The sequence below is a fragment of the Trichosurus vulpecula genome, chromosome 2 (genome assembly GCF_011100635.1).
Source record: "Trichosurus vulpecula isolate mTriVul1 chromosome 2, mTriVul1.pri, whole genome shotgun sequence".
In the NCBI taxonomy this organism is placed as follows: Eukaryota; Metazoa; Chordata; class Mammalia; order Diprotodontia; family Phalangeridae; genus Trichosurus; species Trichosurus vulpecula.
The window spans coordinates 263,705,265-263,729,061 of NC_050574.1; the positions used below are offsets into that span (position 1 = coordinate 263,705,265).

General features: G+C 38.2%; 1 protein-coding gene across 4 annotated transcripts in view; it reads left to right on the forward strand.

Annotated features, from left to right (window-relative positions):
- LOC118837935 (aldehyde oxidase 3-like) overlaps window positions 1–23,797 on the forward strand; it is a 103,442-nt gene that overhangs the window by 20,720 nt on the left and 58,925 nt on the right. For all 4 annotated transcript variants that reach the window (XM_036745088.1, XM_036745087.1, XM_036745086.1 and 1 more), the window contains exons 6-12: window positions 2,324–2,385; window positions 4,825–4,905; window positions 5,939–6,019; window positions 11,485–11,629; window positions 12,355–12,450; window positions 17,294–17,445; window positions 17,945–18,038. In XM_036745088.1, coding sequence (XP_036600983.1) covers window positions 2,324–2,385; window positions 4,825–4,905; window positions 5,939–6,019; window positions 11,485–11,629; window positions 12,355–12,450; window positions 17,294–17,445; window positions 17,945–18,038 — 711 coding nt within the window. The remainder of the gene's footprint in view (window positions 1–2,323; window positions 2,386–4,824; window positions 4,906–5,938; window positions 6,020–11,484; window positions 11,630–12,354; window positions 12,451–17,293; window positions 17,446–17,944; window positions 18,039–23,797) is intronic.

Below are 23,797 nucleotides of genomic sequence, written 5' to 3' on the forward strand. Positions count from 1 at the left end.
ATAGAGAGGCGTATTTAGGCTCACATGAGGAAAAATATCCTAAATTCTAGAAGTGACCAAAACTACAGCAGGCTCTTTGAGAAGGCGATAGGTTCCCCTTCTCTGGAGGTCCTCTAGTAGAGGTCAGATAGCTGTAGAAGAGATTTCTATTTAATCATTTGTTGAACTAAATAATGTGCAAGGAAGCTGGTTCTGGAGCACTTGGATTCTTATCCCAGCTCCTCTACCTACCATCTGTGTGAGCTTGGGCAAATCATTTGAGTTACCTGGGCCTTGGGTTATTCAGTTGCGTCTCACTCTCTGTGACCCCATGGTGTTTTCTTGGCAAAGATAATGGAGTGGTTTGCCATTTTCTTCTCCAGTGCATCCCCCTTTTTCCTATGAAGAATTGAAGCAAATAGGGGTAAAGAGACTTGCCCAGGGTCACACAGCTAGTAAGCGTCTGAGGCTAGATTTGAATTCAGAACTTTTTGATTCCAGGCCCAGTGTCCTATCTACATTACTACCTAGCTTTGTCCCTACCTGGGCCTTAGTTTCCTCATTTGTCAAGTGAAGGAAGGATGCTTGACTAGCTGACCTCTAAGGTCTCTTCTATTGCTAGAATCCTGTGACCACTGAGGTTCCCTTTAACTCTTAAGATTCCGTGATTCAGTGAAAAATACCTACTGATATGATAAGATTTTGCAAGTAATTGACAGCTCCTTATTGCAAAGTACAACACGGCCTGTAACCACACTAGGGTAAACTGGGGACAGTGACCCATGGTTGGAATAACTAAGCTTACCCCTTGACCAGGTTATTTACAAAGTAGCAAGGGACGCCCCATGAAACAACTGGAGGAATGGGTAATTTGGAATCTTAGATTTCTTTTTGCACCTTCTTAATGGCAACATGTCATGAAAAACTTGTCTCTCAAAGAACTTTCTAGGGGAGGTTATTCAGATAACATTTATTGAGTCACTATGTGCAAAACACAATACTATACACTTTGGGACTTTATAAATGAAGTAATTCACATGGTTTCTCTCTGTCTGATGGAGCTTATGATCTAATGGAATGTGTTACAGAACATTGCTATTATTTTTATTCTCTGTACTTAGAGAGTAATCTCATAAGGGGACAGGATTATAGATTTAAAATCAGAAAGGACCTTAGAGGTCATTTCACAGAGGAGGGAACTGAGGTCCAGAGAAGTAGAGTGATTTCCCCAAGTCATCGAAATCCTCTAATTCCAAATTCAATGATCTTCCTACCATAACATGCTCCGAGTTTTTTAGTTATATTATTATCGTTCATATAATCATTCATACAATTGTGTTGCATGTTCTGATACTTATTCATATTGATTTCATAATGAGTGAGGCAAGTAAGATGTCCCTAAGCTACTAATGAATAGGGATAGTAAAGCAATCATTGATAGTGGCTGCGATAAGGAGTTATTTATAAACTTGGTGCAAGGTTTTTCCCCAAATAGTATGTAAGTTACTGAATGTCATTGTTAGAGAAAAGAAAACCAATGGTGTGATTTTCCCATCATAGTAACAAAAACACACACACTTTCTGCTTAGTAACTCCTTTTGGTCAAAAGAACATCATTTTGAAACTTTCCTCAAAGTAGATCAGGAAAACAAGGCCACAACATGACATAGCAAAAAGAACACTGGTTTGGGAGTCAAGAGATCTGGGTTCTAGTTTCAACTCTGATACTTTGTATCCTTCTTAATAAATGCTCATTGGATTATATTCGCTACATTACTTCAGGGAAGTCACTTAACATTCTTGGGCCTCAGTTTCCTCATCCATGACCTTAAAAAACAAAACAAACTACATTTCTTGGCAACCACTTAAAGGATTAATATAGGCATTCCTGTAAGATCTTGAACAACTAATCTTATTAGTTGTGTTTTAATAATGTAATATTCATTCCCAGGGTGCTATAAATATTTCAGTTAGCCTTGCTTATTTTAGTGATCAACAGTTGTAGACATTTGTACTCTCCAACTGTTTTCTCAAAAATAATGAGGGTTCTCTTATTTAGTCTTCAAAGAATTTCAATAATAAAGATTTTAAGAAAAGTATTTTATATTCAAAATATAAAGATTCTGTTCTTTCTCCCTTCAGTGTCTCTACTCCTCATCCTCCCACCCCAACCTCCAATGCCTTCCTTCCACGAACCCTGAGTCATTTCAGAAAAATTGCTTCTTGGGCTTTGCTGTGGTCCGCATGGCCTTTCCAGCAAGTCTGGTTTCATGATATACAAATACTCCAATGCAGAGGTGCAAAAGTATGAGTTATAATGATACACATTTCTTCCTTCAACAAGGTAACCTGTGTCGCTGTACTGGATATAGGCCAATCGTAGAAAGTGGGAAAAGTTTCAGCATTGTAAGTATGGAAAAATTGTAAAATCAGATTCAGCATCTCCCCAAATTCAATAACACAACATCATACATATTAAATGGAAACTTTTGTTTCCAGTGGAAAACCCAATTTTGGCAGTCTTGTGACTATCCTGACCTTCCCATCAGTGGGAAAGGTTTTATTCCTCCCCCTCAGAAATGCAAAGAAACAGATCCTCTATGGTTTGGTTTATTTGAAGTGAATATTAAGTAACATAGCACCGGTTAAAAAATGGATGAGGCTCTATTCTTTATAATGAGGTTTGTTGTCAGGGAAAGCTGAGGAAGCCATCTTGTCATACTGCCATTTGAGTAGTACATACTGCTGAGTCACAAAAATTTCCTTTGAATTGGACATTTAAGTTGCTCACTACATGGGATCACGATTGTGACTCTAGTCAATGCTAATGGAATCTATATACGAGAAAGAGAAGAGAGGCCATTTCAATAGCTCTTATCTCTTGGGGTATCTGGCCTTAACAACTGGTCTACTCCCAGTGGTGACTTCATTCTTCAGGCCCCCTAGCAATCACTTTCCCATTGTCCTCACATAATGCTTGAACTTCAAAGCACAGTACAATGAAAAGCACTTTCTAAAGTCTGCTTGTCATTAAAGTAAGGGGAATAGACAGTATAAAATACCTGAGCATATACCTGCCAAAACAGATACAGGAACTATATGAACATAAACATAAAACACTTTTTAAACAAATAAACTCAGATCTAAATAATTGAAGTAATATTTATTGTTCATGGACAGGTAAAGCCAATATAATTTTAAAAATAACAATTTAATCTATTTAATGTCATCCCAATTAAATTAGTAAAAATTATTTTGTTGAGTTAGAAAAATAACAATAAAATTTATTTGGAAGAGCAAAAGGTCAGGAACTTCAAAGAAATCAGGAAAAAAGGTGTAAAAGAAGTAGATTCAGCAGTATCAGACCTTAAACTATACTATAAGGGAGAGCGTTGTTGAAGGGTAAAAATGATAATTTCAATTATCTTAAATTAAAATTTTCTTATATAAATAAAACCTATGTAGCCACGAATGGAAGGAATGCAGAAAATTGGGGGAAAAACTTCCAAAGACAATCTCTCAGATAGGGTGTGATTGGGTTGGAACATTGCTGTGGTGTAGGAAATGAGGAGCTGGTTGATTTAGAAAAACCTGGAAAAACCTGGACCTATGAAGGAAGATGCTATCCACCTTCAGAGAAACAAGATGATAGATGGAAATAAGCATAGTACTGTCTTATACATGTGTATGAGTGTATATGTATACATATTTAGATATTCATATACATACATAACATGTGTATATTTATAGATATCTGTGTCTATATATCCATGCTTAATTGTAGCCTTCTTTAGGGTGAGGGGGGGAAGGAGGGGAAAAAATAAAGTTAAAAAGTACACATCAGAGAACAAAAGACAACCAATAAGGAAGCAAAGTTGGGCAGCTTTGAAAACAATGTGTTGAATTTATTATATAGGTTTTTTTGAAATGGAAATTTATTGTTTTATACTGAATCCTCTCTTACAGTCTGCCGTGTACGTGGAAATTCCCCCGCTCCCCATTTTGTATTTAAGTTTAAAATAAAAAAAATTACCAAAAAAATAAGGGGAGGAGGGGCTTTTTGCCTTTCCAGTCCATTCTTGGAGCATTATTTCTCATTCTCACACTTGGCCAACTTGCCTTCTTTCCTTAAGGTGGCACACGTAGTGAGTGAAGGGTAGAGTTGTCGTTAGACTCAAAATTTCCAAGCTCTAAGCTAGGGCTCAGTCCACTTGGATGACATATCCATTCCAGCTTCTATGAGCTTCATTAGCAGTTCTTAGGTTTTCAAAAAAAATTCTAGAAACTGATGAATTTAGAACTGGAAGGGCCCTTAGGACAGAGGTCAAAAGTAATGAGTAGGTATGGAGAAGTCTCATCTATTTCTGTGGAGGAAGGGGTTACCAATACATAAATGGGAATGTTTTTTGTTTGGGAGATTCTCTAGTATTGTTCAAATCCTGCTATATAGCTAGTTACCTACTCTAGTGACATAGTCTTGGTTATACACTGGGTCCTGAATTAAGTGATTGGTAACAGTCAACTAGACAGTTAGGTGGCACAGTAGTAAGAGTGCTGGGCCTTCAGTTATAAAGACTCATCTTCCTGAGTCCTAATCTGGCCTCAGACACTTATTAGCTGTGTGATCCTGGGCAAGTCACTTAACCTTGTTTGCCTCAGTTTCCTTATCTGTAAAATGAGCTGGAGAAGGAAATAGCAAACCACTCCTGTATCTTTTTCAAGAAAACCCTAAATGGGGTCATGAAGAGTCAGACATGAATGAAAAATGACTAAACTACAACAAACAAGTGGTTAACTTCTAACTCTAGAATTCTGTGATTTTTAAATAATCTGTTACTTCTTTAGGAGTCATCTTGCTGTCAAATGAAAGGAACAGGGAAATGTTGCCTGGATCAAGAAGAAAATGGATCTGAGAATAAAAATGATGTAAGTAACAACCCCTCCTTCACTCGCCCCTCCCCATTTTCCCCACTACTTTTAGTTTTAAATTGTTTGTAGCATGTGTATGGTACTTTTCTCTTATCATAAGCTGGACTAAAACTCCTGGGCTTGGAATAGGATGAAAGAAGAGAGGAGAAGATAAAAACTATGAAAGCAGTTGCCTGTCTTCCAGGCCTAGCTCACCATCTCTCACTGACTCTCAAGCCCCTTTGCTTGAACAATAGCATTTTCATAATCCTCAAGTCTCACTGGGCTAGAGGACTACTGCAGTGTACCCTGTTAGATAATAGTACTCATCCTCATGAAAGGTACTATAACTGTATTATCTGTACATGGGACCAACTGTGAGCTCCAACATAACTTACACAGGAAATAACAGTAGCCAAAGGCAGTCCTCAGCTAGAATATAAACCCCTGATGATACAAGAAACTATATATATACATATATATGTAAAACTACATATGCACACATATCTATATACACACACAGAGATATAGATTTCTCATATGAATATGTGTGTATGTAAGTGTGTGTGTGTGTGTGTGTGTGTTTGAAACTCTACCATCTATTAGCCATACATGGAGATGAAGCTCAATAAATGTCTGATGATGATGATCTTAAGTAAGGCTGAGTTTGAATGAGCATTTTTCAGCCAGGCTAAGTGCTTTACAAATATTAGTAGGTGTTTAATAAAGATTTGTTGAATAAATCTTGTGCCTCTTAGAATTCCTAATTTCTTTTGGGGCCCAGCTCAAGTACCACCTTCTAAGGAGGCCTGTCCACATCTCCTCAGCTCCTAATGCCTTCTCCCCAAATCATTTTGTCGTTATTTTGTGCATACCTCTATATGTACATGGTGTTTCCTCTGACTAGACTCCAAGCTACTTGAGGGCAACTGATGTTTTCCCTTTTGTCCTTGTCTCCCTGGGGCTTGGCATGTTGTAGTCACTTAGTAAATTCTTGTTGATTGATTGACTATAGTTTTTGCTATTTCTGACTGAATTAATTTTTTTTCAGGTCTGCACCAAACTGTACCAAGAAGAAGAATTTTTGCCCTTGGACCCGACCCAAGAACTTATATTTCCACCTGAACTCATGGTATATTGTTTTTCTTGGTTGATTTTTGCTTTCAAGCAGGGCTGTCTCCACTTCTCTGCAAAAACAGATATGCCTGAGCTGGTTCCTACTGTCCCTTGCCTTGAGTGACTTTCCACCGGCCTCACATTGGGGTACCCACAAGGGCAAAGGAGGGGGATTTCTCTTCCTTGTCCTTGCGTTTATCATAATAGCCTTTTACTCATTTCCTCTTTTCCAGTGTTATCCTTTCCCATCTCACAATGTCCCCTGCCATAAAGTACACTCAGAACCTATTCAGTTACCAAGTAAATAGTTCTTCAATTCAAGAGATCCTCATGATACAAACTAAATACAGCTGAAATAAGTTGGAAAAAATCCCACAACCTTGATTACTTAATTAGCTTGGCACAGGTTGAAAGTATTCAATAGTCTCTTACAAGTGTTTCTTGTTTTTTATTCTCCTTCCAGCTGAGGGACCTCTAGCTTTCACTCTTTGGTCACTGACCTTTCTGGTCGTCCAACCTGCTGTTTTGCCTAGACCTAAAGTGAACTCTGTCCATTCATCCCATCAGTCTCTAGACAGTCATGGTCCTTTTCTGTCTGGTCCCCCAGGTCTACCTCATTCATTGTCACATCAAAATATCCTAACAATCACCTTGTTCAGTGCCTTGGACTCTGCCCAGGAGACTCCTCCATTTTGGTTTTTTTTCCTGAATAGTCAGACTCTAATTCATTTTTCCAGTTCTGAGTCTCCCATCTCAGTCCACACCATTTCCTTTAATTCTCTTTCTTCTTCTCTCTCCAGTTCTTGCTCTTATAATTGCCTCAGGCCTTCTGCTCTCTTTTTCCTCCTCTTGGGTATATACTCTTCTCTGTCTTATTTCCTTTTCCTCCCAGTTTATTTTCTAAGACCTTTGGAAAGTATCCTGTTTCTTTACAGCTTCATGTCTCATTTTAACCTATTCCCCAAGCACATCAATTATCATTTTTCTTAATTTCCTACCCACATTCTAGATCACCATGTTTACCTTTCTCTTCTCTTCCCCTTTCCCCCTTTCCCCCACTCCCCCAACCAGGAAAAATGCTAGCTCACCGTTAGCCCTTTCCTACTCCATATACATAAATTTATCATAGGATAATTTAAGAGCTGAAAGAAACCTTAATGGCTATCTAAGTCATCCTTCTTATTTTATAAATGCGGAAACTGAGGTCCGGGAGGTTAAGTGTCCAAGGTCACAGAGCTAGCATTAGAGCTAGGATTTAAATGCCAGATCTTTTGACTTCAAAACCAGTGTGCTTTCCATGACACCTCTAAGCCATGAAAATTAAGTATGAGAAAGATTTTGTCTTTCTAATGCTTTCCACATAAGGGGACCAGGTAGAATATTGCAACATAAGATATACTTGAAGGAGTGCCATCAAATTTAGTTTTAAGTGAATAAAACAATTTACCACAATAGCAGTCATAGTGCACTTAAGATAAAACTGTTTTACTTTTAAAGTGAGATCTTGTGTAACATAAGACCAGTACTGTAAATCAATGTTTTGGGGTATAGAAGGATAGATGGATGCACACTCATTGAAACTGAAGGCAACAATTCTCATAACAGAAGTTCCTCATCTCTGATAAAATAGAGCATTGGCTTAGAAATGTTAAGCACCTAGGGTTCTTGGCTCCAATATTAACCAGCTCTAGGATATTAGGCTTTCTGGACACCAAGTTGGATGCACTAAATCCTAGGGCATCAAAAGAACTGGCAGATGAGATTGTGACATTGTTTCCAGTGATTTCAAAAATATGGAGAATGGGAGAGCTACTGTAGAGCTAGTTAAGGTCAGATGTCCTTATTTTAAAAATAAGGAAGAGAATGGAGTTTATATATTCCAGTGAGCATTACTCCTGCAAAACTATAGGACATATTACTAGGGTGGTGGTTAGTGACTGTAGACAAAGGAAGAAGCAACCATAACTAGCCTTAAGAAAATATCCTGCCAGACTAACTTTGCTTCCTTTTTTGACAGGGTTACCAGGCAGGTAGATGAGGGGAATATTTTATATATTTAGTTTGTCAAAGCATTTGTCAGTCTCTCATGATATTTTTATGGAAAGGATAGAGAAGTGGTTTAGGTACAATTAGTTGGATTCAAAACTAGTAGGGTGAACATATTCAGAGCCTGGTTTGCTGTCAGCTTGGAAGGAGGTCTCTACTGAACTGTCCCAGGGATCTGTGCTTGGGCCTATGCTATTTAATATTTTTTATGAGTGCTTTGGATAAAAGCATTAATGACATGATTAGATGTGCTCTGATATAAAACCTAGAGGGATAGATTATATGGATCAGACAGCTAGCATCTAAAATGGTCCTGATAGGCTAAAATTTTTGGCTGAATATAATAAGATAGAGTGGCAGCGTGGTTGCTCAGTGGATAGAGTGCTGGGCCTGGAGTCAGGAAGACCTGAGTTCAATTCTGGCCTCAGATACTTACTAGCTATGTGACCCTAGGCAAGTCATTTAACCTCTGTTTGCCTTACTCAACTGTAGAAGAAAATGGAAAACCACTCCGGTATCTTTGCTAAGAAAGCCCCATGGGTAGTATGATCTATGTGGTCACAAAGAGTCAGACACAACTGAACAATAAGGCAAAATGTAACAGAGAATATATAAAGTTTTATCTTTGGAATAAAAAAGTCAAGGAAGTGCACTGAGAAAGGACATTGATGATCTTTATTTCTCAAGAGAGGACTAGGATGATTAAAGCACCCAGGACAGTAAAGGACCTCAAGATCATCTGTTTGAGGAAATTGAAGGAAGTAAGGACGGTTAGCCTATAGGAGAGAAGACTTAGGGAGACATGATTGCTTTCCTCAGGTATTTGAGGGATTGTCATAATAAAAAAGGATTGAGTTTCATCTCAGAGGATGTGTGGGAATTCCAAAGAATTACAAAAAAGTCATCCAGGCTTGAAATAAAGAAAACTTTTCTAACAGTTAATTGTGCTTTTGTTCTTCCTCGAAGTCTTCAAGAAAAGCCTGGATGATCATTTTTGGGTACCTTGTTGAAGGGATTCTGGTTCAGCTATTGATTAGGCCTTTGAGCTCTCTTCTAACTCTGATTCCGTGCATTTCCCCTAAGAAATGTTTCTTAAATTTGTCTTTAAGAAGCAGTGTACTTAGAGTCAGGAAACCTTGCTTTAGGTCCTGTGTCTTTCATTTTACAGGGTTTCTCAAAAGTCTTAAGCTATTAAAACTTCAAACTGCACTCTTTTGGAATCCCAAGATGTGTGACATTGGTCAGATCCCTTCACCACTCTGGTCCTCAGTTTCTGCATCTATAAAATAAGGTGTTGGAGTGAAATTATTTCCAAGGTCTATATAATTTCTTTTTAAATCTTTTTTTTAAATTTACTTTTTATTTTTAGTTTATAACACTTAGTTTCACCAGTTTGTGAGTTCCAAATTTTCTCCCCCTCCCTCTCTTCCTCCCTCCATCTCCCCAAGATGGCATGTTACATAATTTCTTAGAATTCTAGATTTAGAAGGGATCTTGGTGGCCATCTAGTCTATGGTATACCTGAAAAAGAATCCCTACAAAAACATAATGGAAAAGTCATCATCTCACCTTATTTTTTTTAAAGACCTCTAGTGAGGAGGAACCTCCTACTTCCCAAAGTAGCCCATTACAATTTTGGACAGTACCGATTGTTAAGAAATATTTCCCTGGAGGCAGTTTGGTACAGTGAAAAGAGCACTGGGTCTGGTGTCAGAAGACCTGGGTTCAAATTACCACTCAACTGTCTACTATCTTGGGCACATCACCTAGCTTTATGAGGTCTCAGTTTCCTCATTTGTAAAATAAGGGGATTGGACAGGCTGACCTCTGTGGTTTCTTCCAGCTCTAGATCTATAATCTATAATCGATATATCAAACCTAAATGTGACTCTGCACCTTCTACTCATTGTTCCTAGTTCTATTCTCTGGATCCACAGCTAAAAAGTCTAATCCCTCCTCACATAACCAAAAGGTTTTAGAGTTATAAGGGACCCCAGTGGCTGTCTAGTCCAGCTCTCAAACAGAATCTCCTATTTGAAAAGTGATTGTCCAAACTTTGCTTGATAATGAGGGAAAACCTGTTAGCTCATAAGGCAGCATTCATGATAACTCTTCAGATACTTGAAGCCAGCTCTCATGTCTTCCTGTGGGCATGTAGGTGCCATATGGATGGAGTTCTGGACTCGGATTCAGGAAGACCTGAGCTCAAAGCTCCCTCAGACAGAGTGCTGTGTGACCCTGGGAAAATCCTTTAATTACAGTGTCAGTTTTCTCAACTGTAAAATGGGGATAATAGCACCTACCCTAAAGGATTGTTGGGCATCTAGGTGGAGCAGTGGATAAAGGGCGGGACCTGTAGTAAGAAAGACTTATCTTCCTGAGCTCATATCTGGCCTCAGACACTAGCTGTGTGATCCTGGGCAAATCACTTAACCCTGTTTGCCTCCATTTCCTCATCTGTAAGGAAGAAGGAAATGGCATCTATTAGAAGAAGGAAATGGCAAATCACTCCAGTATCTTTGCCAAGATAACCCCAAAATGGGATCACAAAGAGACTGAAATGACCAAACAACAACAAAATGAAAGGTAGTGAGTATAGCATTGTCGAGTGCTTTGCAAACCTTAAAACAAAGCAAATGTTATTATTATTAATTTTTAATAGGCTAAACTTACACAGTTCTTTCAGCCCTAGTCCCTTTCAACATTCTGTGATTAACGGGCAAAATTTCTTTTCCACTTTTCTACTGAGGTATGGAACAATTTAGTTTAAATTTTTGGTACACGTTACCTTGTTTAAAAAAGAGGGCTCCCTTTGAGGTTTAACATGAATAGAATCTGAGGGACCTTAGAGGTCATATGATATGGCTCCCCCTTTTGCAGATAAGGAAACTGAGGCTTAGACAAATTAGATGTCTTGTCCAAAAGCTATACATCTAGTTAATAATAGAACAGGATTAGAAATCCTGCATCTTCTCTGACTCCTGTGTCAATGCTGTTTCCACAGCCATTTATGTGAAAGGAAAACGGAAATACTACGCACAGTTCTGTGCACACTTGGTAAAGGACCTGGAACATAAAAATCAAGCACATGTTGCCTTCCACACATGGCTAAGGGCTTTGTAACCTAGGCAATAATTAGTTTGTAAGTTGGAAACTTGGCCTGAAATAACTCATTCTGAGATAATGTTTTATTCATCTGTTTTCAAATAAGATTTAGTTAAAATTTGCTTGGTTTTTATATCATAGGAGATGGAAAAGCATACAAAGCAGCTGGTTTAATTATAAATTGATTACATTACATTGCTTTGATCAATTTTCTTAAAATAATATTTCAGAGTACATTCTTTTCCATTTGGTTTATGAGCCTCAGTCAAGTGTTTACCTTTCATCATTTTAATAGTATTAATGGGCATTATTTACTTTGTCTCCCTACAGAGAATGGCAGAAGAGGCAGGAAAGAAGACACTAGTGTTCCAGGGGGAGAGGGTTACTTGGATTTCCCCTGCAACCCTGAGTGAGCTTTTGGAGCTCAAATTGCAATATCCCCAAGCTCCTCTTGTCACGGGCAACACCTTCGTGGGTGAGTAGTTGAGCTGTGTCTCATGTATTAAAGATCACAATTTGGCCCTGAGTTTCTGCTTTTATGAGACAGATAAAAACTAGCAGAAGGAAACAGCATGTTGGCAAATCCATTCCAAAGTTAACATTTATACCTGGTAACGCAATAATAACACATTGCACGCTAAATATTTAATATTTATTGTTCTAAAAGGGGGAGATAGAGCCTATAGATCTGGCCCTAGAATGTTTCCATTTTCCACAATTAGCAGTCTTGTACTTTTGAACATCATAGACAATGAAAAAATCCCCAGGAGTTGTGTTTTATTTATCTTTATCTCTTCCTTAGCACCTAGAATAGACAAGTAGATAAACGGGCAAATAGGCAAGCAATAAGTGTTCATTCAATAAAGGTTTATACCTAAGGCAAAGAATACAGAACCTCAGAAACTTTTCATTTATTATGGTTTTATTTAGCTTTGTATGTTTGCTCTGTGACCGTTCCTTTTCTAGGCCATGGTGTCATTTCTAGAAAGATAATAACTTGCCATCTTTTTATTTCATTTTTTTGGGCAAGGCAATCAGGGTTAAGTGACTTGCCCAGGGTTACACAGCTAGTAAGTGTCTAGCATCTGAGGCTGGATTTGAACTCAGGTCCTACTAACTCCAGGGCCGGGGCTCCATCCACTGCACCACCTAGTTTTCCTTACCTTCTTTTTTATTATTACCAATACTTTTATTTTTTAGGACCCAACATGAAATTTAAAGATGTCTTTCACCCAGTTATCATCTCTCCCACTAGAATTTCAGAACTGAATGTTGTGATGATTGATGCAAACCAAGGTATGTTCTCACTTTAATTAAGGCATTATTCATATTGGTAATTATGCTAAGAAAAAGCAGTGTTTATTTAAACATATCATGGAATACCAACAAGGGTCATCTTGGCTGTCCTGATGCCTTAAGAAAAAACTGAATCTAAAGCATCTTAGGCAGGAAAGAATTTTCCTGTTTTCAAGGACTTCCAGGGAAGGGCATACAACCTGACTTCAGACACAGTTCTATGCCCCCATCTAATGGATGCTCAATAGAACTTCATTTAGTTGGAAACTTTATCTAACCATCTTCATAATCAGGAAAACCTTTGTGTGTAACCTATTCTCTTTGTGCTGTGGGTAAATGCTTTTCCTTCTGTTTTCAGCAAAGATTAGAGCAGTAGAATATAGTCCTCTGGAAAACAACCCCTGCTTCCCAGTATATACTCAAACATTGCCATTATCTCTTCACCAGCTTTTCCTCTCTAGATTACACATTTTTTGTTTTGGTGATATCCTCTAGTTACCTAACACGCAACAAAACAAAAAAATAGATTTCATGAACTGCTTCTTAGTTCAGGATTCAATCTGCTGGATTAGTATTATCCAATGATTGAGAATTCTAACACAGAATTATTAAACTAAAAAAAAAGTGAGGAAATTTTATTTGGTATTTTTTATTCTTCCACTATTGAATGTTTTCACAATTATGTATTTTCCTAGGAATCTAATCATAATGATTTAATATTAAAAATTGAAAAGAATTGGAATTTTCTTTTTTGGAGAAGCAAAGGACAAGGAATCTTCTTTACCAGTTAGAAAAAACTCTCTTGCTAATGGTACTGTACTTTGATTTTGAAGCCAGATGTAGAGCTGAAAACAATGGGGAAATCGTTACTCTCCATCTGGGAGAAACATTCCTATTGCATAGCTATCATAAGGGCCTAGACTAGGCAAGATAGACAACACAGGGGACAACACAATGGGGTGCAAGGAAGGACATTTTAAAATATCACTTCCTATAAAATGCATGTTTTAAATAGAAAATCTTGCTCTACATGTCCTTTAGGCATTTATTTTGAGATAAGCCAAGCTGTATTTTTTAAGAGCGGTGCTTGAAAGCGTCCAATGACCACAAGTACCAAGTGAGTGAAATTTTAAAGCTTTTTCTAGGGTATATAGATAATGATAATAATGATAATGACCACTTACAGAGTGCTTTAAGGTTTGCAAAGCACTTTACATATGTTATCCCATGCCTTCTCTGACTCTGGGTAAGGATATTACTTAAGGGGCATCTTTAAGTTTCTTCTTCATTCATAGTTTAAAATTCACAAATAGGCTAGTTGCAAACCTTGCTTTTCTACATCATATTTATGGTTATGTTTATTACACTCTACTATTACTTTACACCCACATTACAGGAGCAATGTATGACTATCCATGATGCAGACTCCATACGTGGATTCTGTGCCTTTGCTTTTGAGTTTTGCTGTTATTGTCCAGGGGAGCTGATGAGTAGCTTAAGCTGTACAAAGGCACACGTTCTCTAAACTCGCATTTGATTTTCTTTTGGATTCCTATTTGGATAACCTCATGGTAAACATCCTTTGAAGTTTAAATAAATATCTGTTTTATAAGATCCAAAGAGCAGGGTCCCCTCTTAACCAGTTTCAAATATCAAAGTACATTTGGGGATTGTTTTTTAAATAGTCACTTAATGCTGTCCAACTTCTTAAAGTTAAGGAATGTGCTCCCTCTGCTGGAAGACTGTTTTGTGATCTTAGAATGAATAATGATTGAGGTCAGGTAAAAATCCCAGCTAATGAAGGTAGTAAGCTGCTTAATTCCATTTTCTTTGGAAACCTGAGTAAATGGTCATTATTGTTAAATGGATAATAAAAATGTACAAAAAAGTTCTATATAGAGAAGATAACAGTAAGGCCTTTGATTACCAATACAAAGCAGCAGTGTAGTATAAGGTTTATTTGTCTGGGTCTCAGTTTCCTTATTTGTCAAGCAGGAGAGTTGAACTAGATGACCTAAGGCACCTTCTAGGTTTAGGAATCTGTGAGTTCCAGGAACTTTCTGAAAGTTTCAGGAAGCAGAAACTCATAAATGAAATATTTTAGAAGTATCCTAGTGCCCTGGAATGTGCTAGTCACTGTGATTGATATAAACAAATATGACATGCTTCATGTAAGGGTACAATTCAATTCAGGTTAACAAGAAACTTTGGGGTACCTGCTATGTGCCAGGCACTATACTAGGTGCTGGGGTTAGAAAGACAAAAACAAAGCCATCACTTACCTTAAAAGCCTCTTTAGGGGGAAGTAAAGTATGCATATAAATAAATACAAAATATATACAGTGTACATACAAAGTAATTTTGGGAAAGAGCAGTAAGGAGGGCATTAAAACCTTAGGGACTCAGGAAAGGTCTCTTGTAGGAGGAGATGCCTGAATTCAAAACTAAATAATTTTCTTGGGGCACAAAAGATAGATGACCACTTCTCCAGGATGGGGGAAGATAGATTCTAGAACAGTCAAGAAACAACTAGGAAGGCTGATAGGGCTACTGCTTACTGGGAATGGGGAAAGAGGTAAGTAGCCACCCCAGTGAGACAAAGGGTCTTAAAGTACCATTGGCTTCTTTTAAGGCAGAAATTCTTAAATATTTTTGCATCACAGAGCTCTTTGGCAGGCTGGTGAAACTTACGGATCCCTTCTTAGAATAATGCTTATTGCCTCATTAATGATTGAAGGAAATGTTAAATTTCAGTTAGAGTAGAGTGAAAACAAATATTCATACTTTTTCCCCTCCTGCTATTTTCAGTGACTTCTGGGGTTTTGGAAGTTTTTGGTGCTTCCAAGATGGTGTGATCTAGGGGGAGGTATGATCACTGCTTTCTTCATCTGCACTCTAGATTTTACCCAGTAAGGGTCCTTGATCTCTTGCGATTCCAACTGATGCTGTTCCTCAGGGTCCCTGATCTACTTGAGGCCAGAAATAATACTGCCCTAGGGGTTTCCACTCCCTTTTGACCAAAAGCGCTCCTTTCTGCCCTTGAACTATAACCCCAAAGTGAGTATTGGCAATGGAGTTGCCAAACCACCCCGATCCTGCATCCAGTCCTAGCACGAGACTATCCTGAAATCTCTTTCAGCCCAGTTGCCAGGCCCTCTTAACAGTCTCTGGCTTGAAAGCTCCTGAAGCTACTGTTGATTCTGTCCCCACCACTGGTGTTTCATCTACACAGACTCTCTAGTTCAGCCTCCTCCCCCATGTCAGAGATCTCTCTTTCTGACCACTTAGATTGTCTTGGGCTAGAAGAATATCTCACTTTGACTTTTTGCTGCCTTTGCCACTGCAGAATATGATTTGAGTGCTATTTTAAAATTATTTGGGAAAAAATGTTGGAGAGCTCTGCTGAGTGCTTCTCTATTCCACCATCTTGGTTGTGCCCCCACCCCCCCCCCGAATCCCAAGGCAAAGATTCTTAATATTTTTTTCAATCATTGACGGGCATGTTTGGCAATATGCAGAAACTATAGATCTCTTCTCAAAATGTGCATGAAATAAAATAAATAGGATAAAAAAGGAAACAAATTACATCAAAGTATTGTTATCACAATATGTTAAAAAAAAGTAAGCTGATAGACTTCAAGTTAAGAAGCCCTATTTCAGGGACTGAATGAGATAACAGCGAAGCATTTTGCAAACCTTTAAGTGCTTATAGGATCAGCTATGGCTATTATTGCAATGACTATTATGGGATCACGTGTGTAAAGCACTTTAACTATCAAATGCTATACAAATATAAACTTACTATTTTCTTCTAAAACTGTGTTTCACCATGGGGCTATCAAATTAAAGTTAACACTGTATTCAACGGTGATATGGATAATGTCAAATATTTTTTATTCCTCCTCCAAATAGGGAAATTATGCATTAGCTTATAATGTAAATATGAGAGGGGAAAACAAAGGCAACAGGAAGAGAAGGGCACAGCTGGCTGGCCAGTTTCATTTATCTAATCAAAATCTGATGGGTCAAAGTCCTCCATCATCTTTCTCTTGTCAACTCTGGTAACAAATGACCAAAGAGTCACGGAGGTTTTACAACCACTGTTAACTCCAAAAATACCAAAGAGCACACATAGGTTGAAAGCAAAAAGATTTCTTTATTCCATTGGGGGATGAAAATTGAAGACATATATTGGGGCCTCCTCTAGTAGGAGACCCAAGGCAATGGGGCTAAACCTTGATTTATATATGTATGGCTAGATAAAGAATCAAACAGAGGGGCAGCTAGGTGGTGCAGTGAGTAGAGCACTGGCCCTGGAGTCAGGAGGACCTGTGTTCAAATCTGGCCTCAGACACTTGACACATGTACTAGCTGTGTGACCTTGGGCAAGTCACTTAACCCCAATTGCCCTGCCAAAAGCCAAAAAACCAATTAAAAAAAAGAATCAAACAGAGTAGTATAGCAAGAGTGGTGAGGTATAACAACAAGAGGGAGGCAAGGTTGGCTAGTGACAAAAAAGCCATTCATAGGAGGGCTTCATGTCTGGGCTTGTTGGTGCTTGCCTGAGTTTAAGGACTGTTCTGTGATTTAGTTGCAACAAATTCAGTCAGAGCACAAAGGATTGTTGTTATGCCAAGCTTGGGGCACAGCTTGCTTGTTGGACCTTAACTCCAGAAAACAGGGTGTCTAAAAAGAGAGGGGAAGTGATCCGGACACTCTCCACCCCCATGTTACCACCTTGCTCTGATGCCTCTACATGTTAACTCTAAGCTACGCAATGTCCACATTTTGTATATAACCAGAAGCCATTTACATTTTATTAATCAAGGTAACTTGTTTTTAGGGTTGACTATAGGTGCTGGCTGTAGCCTGGCTGAGGTGAAAGAAATCCTGACTGAAATGGTTTTAAAGCTCCCAGTGGAGAAGACTCAAACTTACCGAGCTCTCTTGAAACAGTTGAGAACTCTAGCTGGACAGCAGATCAGGAACATGGCTGTAAGTAATCTGAGCCAGTGGGCAGAAAATAAATAATTTAATAACAGAAGAGTAGATCATAAAGTGATTCCATTTGTTTGTAGAATTATTGTTTGGTGTTTTTTCACATGGACTGGAAGAGATGTCCACCTAATTTTAGACCTATGTTTAGTCAGATTAAATTTCTCAAAGCCAATACTGTTCTTTGAGGTCCTTCTGAATCAGAAGTGAGTGGTATTTAAGAAAGATGAGCTAACTTCATGTCCACTCTTTCTCTTTTGTAGGTAAGGAAAGAGATGAGCTGATCCTTGACTTGTTTGGGTCCTTTCCATGAACTATTAAGAAAATCTGTACTCTATACCCACATTTCTGATTCTGATTTGACATTTAGGTTAAGTTAAATAGGAATTGCAGTTCTTTGAAAAATAATGCTATTTCCCACTGATAGTTACTTCAGCTTTCATGAAAATAGAATAATCATGAAAACAACCAAAGTTCTAAAATAATCTTATGTGTTTAGTCCTTAGGAGGACACATTATAAGTCGGCTGGCTACGTCTGATCTCAATCCTGTTTTGGGTGTAGGCAATTGTGTACTCAACTTGGTATCAAAAGGTGAGAAACTAGGCTCCTCTGAAAATATTGGTATCTGTTATATAATGATTTGTAACCCTGTGAGAGAAACTATCATGTGACTTAAAAGGCCCGGTATGTTTTTCTCAGTCTCTTGGCTCATAGATCCCGTGCAGGAAACCTGGGAACATAGGATGTAAGCCCCTTGAGGTACTATCTCACTTTTATACCTCATAGGAGATGATTAAAAAATCCCAGTTGGAGGATTTTCAAAAATAATTTTCTAGCAGTAGGAAACCATGGGAGAGAGACCAAGAAATTCCTCCCAGAAAAGGGAACATTTGAGCTGAGTCTTGAAGGAAGCCAGGGAAGCTTGGAGTGGAGCACTGCAAGTGGGCAAGCATTCAGAGACTATGTGGAAGGTATTCAAAGTAAGTGGAAGGTTATCTCTGCATTGCACCAGAGTCCTCTCGATATTGCTCCTCTTCAGGAAATATATTGGATGGCATAATCTCAGAAATATTGCAAGCTGCTCTGGAAGCCAGATCAAATGCTATTGAGTGATTATAGACCTTTTCAGGAAGCTCTACAGTGTCCTAGAACTCAATAAAATCAAAGCAATGTCATCTGTAAAGAGGATCATTTGGAGCACCTCACCATCCTTGAGAACTCCCTCCCCAACCTGGACTCTTCACAGGATCTCCTCCACCACACATGCACAGTTTTGTTGAACAAATATCTCCCTTTTTTATTCCTTCTGTCATGTTTATCATCAGGAGGTCATTGAAGTGTTATTTCTGTTGTTACATCTTACAAGGAATCTTAGATGATTTTGATCTTTGTAGATGAAATAACATGCTATAAAAGAGCTGTTAAAATAGTATTTTTTCTCTACCAAGTCCAATGTTATTTTTGTTGTTTTTTTTTGGCATTTAATGAACAATAAGCAACATAGGTTCTCATATCTCTTTCATTTTTCAGTCAGTTGTGAGGTTACAGATGTGGTCCATGTTGAATATCGCTTATGAAAGCCTGCTGGTTTACGAATGTCCTCATTGAGTATGTTCTCAATTCATGCATACCTACTTCATACAGGTTTTGAATAGATGTAAAGTAGGTATATAGGTCAGTAATTACAGATATTCTTTCAGTTACCTTTGGTTAAAACAAGTGTTGGATTTTTTTCCCACACCTTTGGTATCATCTACTCCTTCAACTAAATTAAATATTGCTCTTCTCTGCCCTCACCATTGTATCACCTATGGCACAGATCTCCTCCCTATATATTTGATCCAATCCAGTTACTTTTCCTATCTTTGTTTTCTTTTGGGCCATTTCTACATCCTTTGTAAGCATCCCAGAGAGTGTGTCAGGCTCTAAGTGTGCTTATTTCACTATATAAAATGGAAAATAATTTTAAATGTTTTTTGGCATATTTTTTCCATTTTTCCTCTGGTTTTAGGTTTTATTTTTGCATTTTTGTTATTGAATGCCCTTGTCATGAGTTTGCTATGTTGAATGTCAAACAATATTTTCATGGCTACATATTATAATTATAATAAACTATGTAAAATATGAATTTTTAATAATTGTGGTGCTTTTACTCTTTGGAGAGGCAAAATGAAAAAGTAGAGAGTAGGTCCAGGCCTTCTCACAAGATGAGGTGGGTCAAGTTCTGTCTCTGAAAATGGATGTGTGGTCACTGGTAAGTCACTTAATTTCTCTATATCCTCAAGCTACTATCTAAAACAGTAGGTTGGGGGCAGCTAGATGGTACAGTGAGTAGAGCACTGGCCCTGGAGTCAGGAGGACCTGAATTCAAATCCCACCTCAGTCACTTGACACACTTACTAGCTGTGTGACCTTGGGCAAGTCACTTAACCTCAATTTCCCTGTATTCCTTCCTCCAAAAAAAATAAAAATATAGTTTGCATAATAGGTACTTATCTACATTAATATAAGGAGTTTCCCCACTCAAGAAACTCCTTAAAATGATATAATCATAAATTTAGATCAATAACAAAAATCTTATTATTGGCTTTTTGATTTTCAATGTATGTTTGGTGCTTTTAAAAATCAACATATAATTTCAGTACAAACTTTGGAACATTAAATCACAAAGAAAATGAATTCCTTTTAGAGATAAAATGTTAAATGGCTTAGATCTGTAACCACAATGTATTTTGACCAAATCCCTGATCATCATTTTTTCTTAAAGTCACATGTACTCATCTCAAAAGAGGATAGGAGAAGATGAAGTGGGTTGCTTGGCAGAGAATCTGTTAAGTCAATAAAATGCTATTGGTTCTTTCCACTTCCTGGACTCTCAGAAAGATAGAATGTGTTTATATAGAAAATCAGAAGGAAATTGTTCTTTTATGTTAGCAACATTTCCATGTCTTCATTATGTATCTCCTTCTTACTCACCTTTGACTTTTCTTGTGTACATAGTCATATATGTCTTCATATACTAAATGTTAAGGATTTTAGAAAAGATAATGATAATAAAGAAAATTCCATTTTAAAAAATCCCAGTTTGTTGACTGGAAGTATATTAAGGAAGCAGTTCACAGTATTATTGAGGGAAAATTTTATTAAAAGAACAACAAAACCCCACAGAAATATTCAAGGTGTCAGTTTAGGAGGGGGTGGTTATCATTTCTCTCTCCTACAAATCTTTATAACATGACCACCAAATATCTTCTCTTCCCTAATTTCAGGCCAGGCTGGGACAAGTTTCTATGGAATTCTTCATTAAAAAAAAAGCAAACTCCTTGATATGAAGATGAAGTCCAAACAAACAAACAAACCACCCTGTCCCCTCTGCCCTCTCTCTCCAGTACTCTCCTTGAAGGCCCTTCTCCATATTCTGTGTTCTTTCTCAGTCGTCAGCCCCGTCATGACCATACACATTCCTTAGGGCAGACACTTTGCGCAAATAGGAAAAGGAGAAGGAAAGGGCAGATATCCCAGCACTTGCTGCAATATTTAAGGATGAGGAACACTCCCCACCTAAGCTAGTACTTGAATAGACAAAATGTTATTCTTATCTAAACCTGTAATTGCCAGCACGGTAAAGATTCATTAAGTTTTTGTGTGAACTAGTCAAGTGAACTCATTTAAAACTGGCCCTTCAAAGAAGGGGCGTGTGGAATTTTCCTCTCTCCAAATACTTTTGAATTCATATAATAATCATAATCATAAGAATATGCACATTGCTATCGCACACAACAGAATTTTACCACTTACAAAAGGTTTGCACATACGTTATTCAGTTCTCACAAAGCAATAACTAACGTTCATATAGCACTTTAAAGTTTATGAAGCACTTTACAGATGTTATCTTATATTGATGCTCGCAACAGCTCTGTGAGGTATGTGCTATTATTCCTCATGTTACACATAAGGAAAGGGGCTGAGAGAAGGTGAGTGACTTGTCCAGGGTCATACAGCTAGTAGGTATCTATGGCAGGACTATGCCACCCAGCTGCATTTCGATTAGGTGGGGCAGATACTGTCCTGTCTTACAGATGATGAAATTGAGGCTCAGCTGGCTTGGGTAGTGTCCGTATTTTTAGAGAAAGGATGGGGAAATGGACCTGTGAGGTTAGTATAGATCGTACAGTTGCTGATTATTTAATTTACGGACTAGCTGGTTTTCTTTGCTATCTTTGGAGCTGTTCACGGCTTGTTAATGACTTCCACTAGAGGGCAGGGAAGTACAGAAAATGCTTTTTTTGGGAAACAAACCAGGATGGTTTCTTCCAGGCTTTGATTAGAGCAGCTTGGTAATATGTTTAATAACTACCAAAGTGGGTAAGGCTTCCATGCTGACAGTCATACAGTATCTTTGGTTTATTGGTGTAAATGAACAAGGGAGATTTGCTCTGTTTCATAATCACAGACTTATTTATCCTCAACCTTACAAAAGATGGGCCATTGGTCATAACGAGGATCCAGCTTGAGAGTAGGAGATGGATCAGCATGATGGATCAGTTAATCTGGGGAAAATGGGCCAAAGCTTGGAGCCTACTGAAAGTGGGCTATCAGGACCATTGCCAGAGAAAGAAAGGACAGAACTATCATAGAAGTAAAGCCTGTGGTTGAAGTAAAGCTCTTATGCCATCCCCAAGGTATTGCTTCAATGTCAAGAGACACCTTGAGTCTCAAAAAGACCAAAATTTCATCCTTCATTGTATGCAACCGGGCTGTTGGTCAGAACATTTTGGGACTGCCTTTTCTGGAAGTACCTTCTAGACAGATAGTATTCTTGACTATGAAATAGTATTGTCCAACTTGACTCCCCATCTTATTCATCAGCTGTGCCTCTGAATGATTTGTTTTTGGCAGTTTCTAAAAATAAAATCCGTTGGCTAAGGACAAAGATTTGTCACCACTGCAGGTATTCAAAAGAATGCACTGTGGGTTTTGAATTAAAATAGGAGTTCCAGAATTATTTTGTACCTTTGGAATAAGTATATAGTAAAAATGACTACTTTGAGGGGGATAATGTGGACATACATATTTTATGCCATTAGTCCCACTTCTTAGGAATGATATAGTAAAAAGAAAATGCTGGACTACAAGTAAGAGAAGTGGGTTCAAATCCTCACAGTACCACTTGCTACTTGTGTGATTTTGAATAAGTCACAACCTCTTTTGCCATCTGTAATTATATGTTATATCTCCCAAGAATATCATGTTATACTTCTCAGGAACCTTATGAGGATCAAGGAGATAATTCATATAAAGTGTTTTGTAGTTTTCAATGGCCCTACGAAAGTCAGCACTTATAATTTATGTGATTTACACCGCCTCTCCTCTTCTACCAGAATGGATAATTAGGTATCAACATCTACTCTGACAGCTATTTGGCATGGTGGATAGAGTGCCAGGCCTGGAATCAGGAAAACTCATTTTGAAAGCTGTGGATAAGTTTGCTTACCCTGGCAGTGTACTTTCCAGGGATGTACACATGGATGATGAGGTTGACGCATGCATTGCCAGGGCTATCTCAGTGTTTGGAAGGCTCTGAAGGAAAGTGTGGGAAAGAAGAGGTATTAGAGTGCCTACCAAACTCAGAGTCTATAGAGCCATTGTGTTGACCTCATTGCTGCCTGCCTGCGAAACCTGAACAGTCTAGCAGCTCATCACCAGGAAAGAGAATTGCTTGCATTTGAACTGTCTGAGATCCTGATGATCACCTGCCAAGATAAGGTACTGGGTACTTGAGGTCCTTTCTAGAACTAAATTGCCAAGCATTCAAACTTTACTTCAGAGAGTGTAACTCTGATGGGCTGGTCACATTGTTTAAATGCCAAATGTATATTTGCCTAAAAGACTATGGAGAACTCACACAAAGCAAACTTTCACATGGAGGCCAGAAGAAGCAATACAAGGACACTCTCAAGGTCTCTCTGAAGAACTTTGGAATTGATTGTGAGACATGGGGAACACTGGCACTCAGGACCACCCAGCATGGTATGTCCACATCAAAAAAGCTGCTGTGATGTACAAGTAAAACAGAATTGCAGCAGCTGAAAGGAAACATGAGATGTGCAAATTCAGAGAATCTTTACTCCAAATGTTCATATGGATTATTTGTGCCCAACCTGTGGCAGAGCCTTTTGATCATATTAGTCTGATTGGCCACAGTCAGACACACATGACCCTGACATGATGATGCCATTTTGGCCCTCCTCAACCATGAAGGACAGCAACCAACTAACCAGTCTACCAGAATAGATAACATAGCACCAACTCTATAGCTACCCAGACAGCTAGTTGGCAGAGGAGATAGA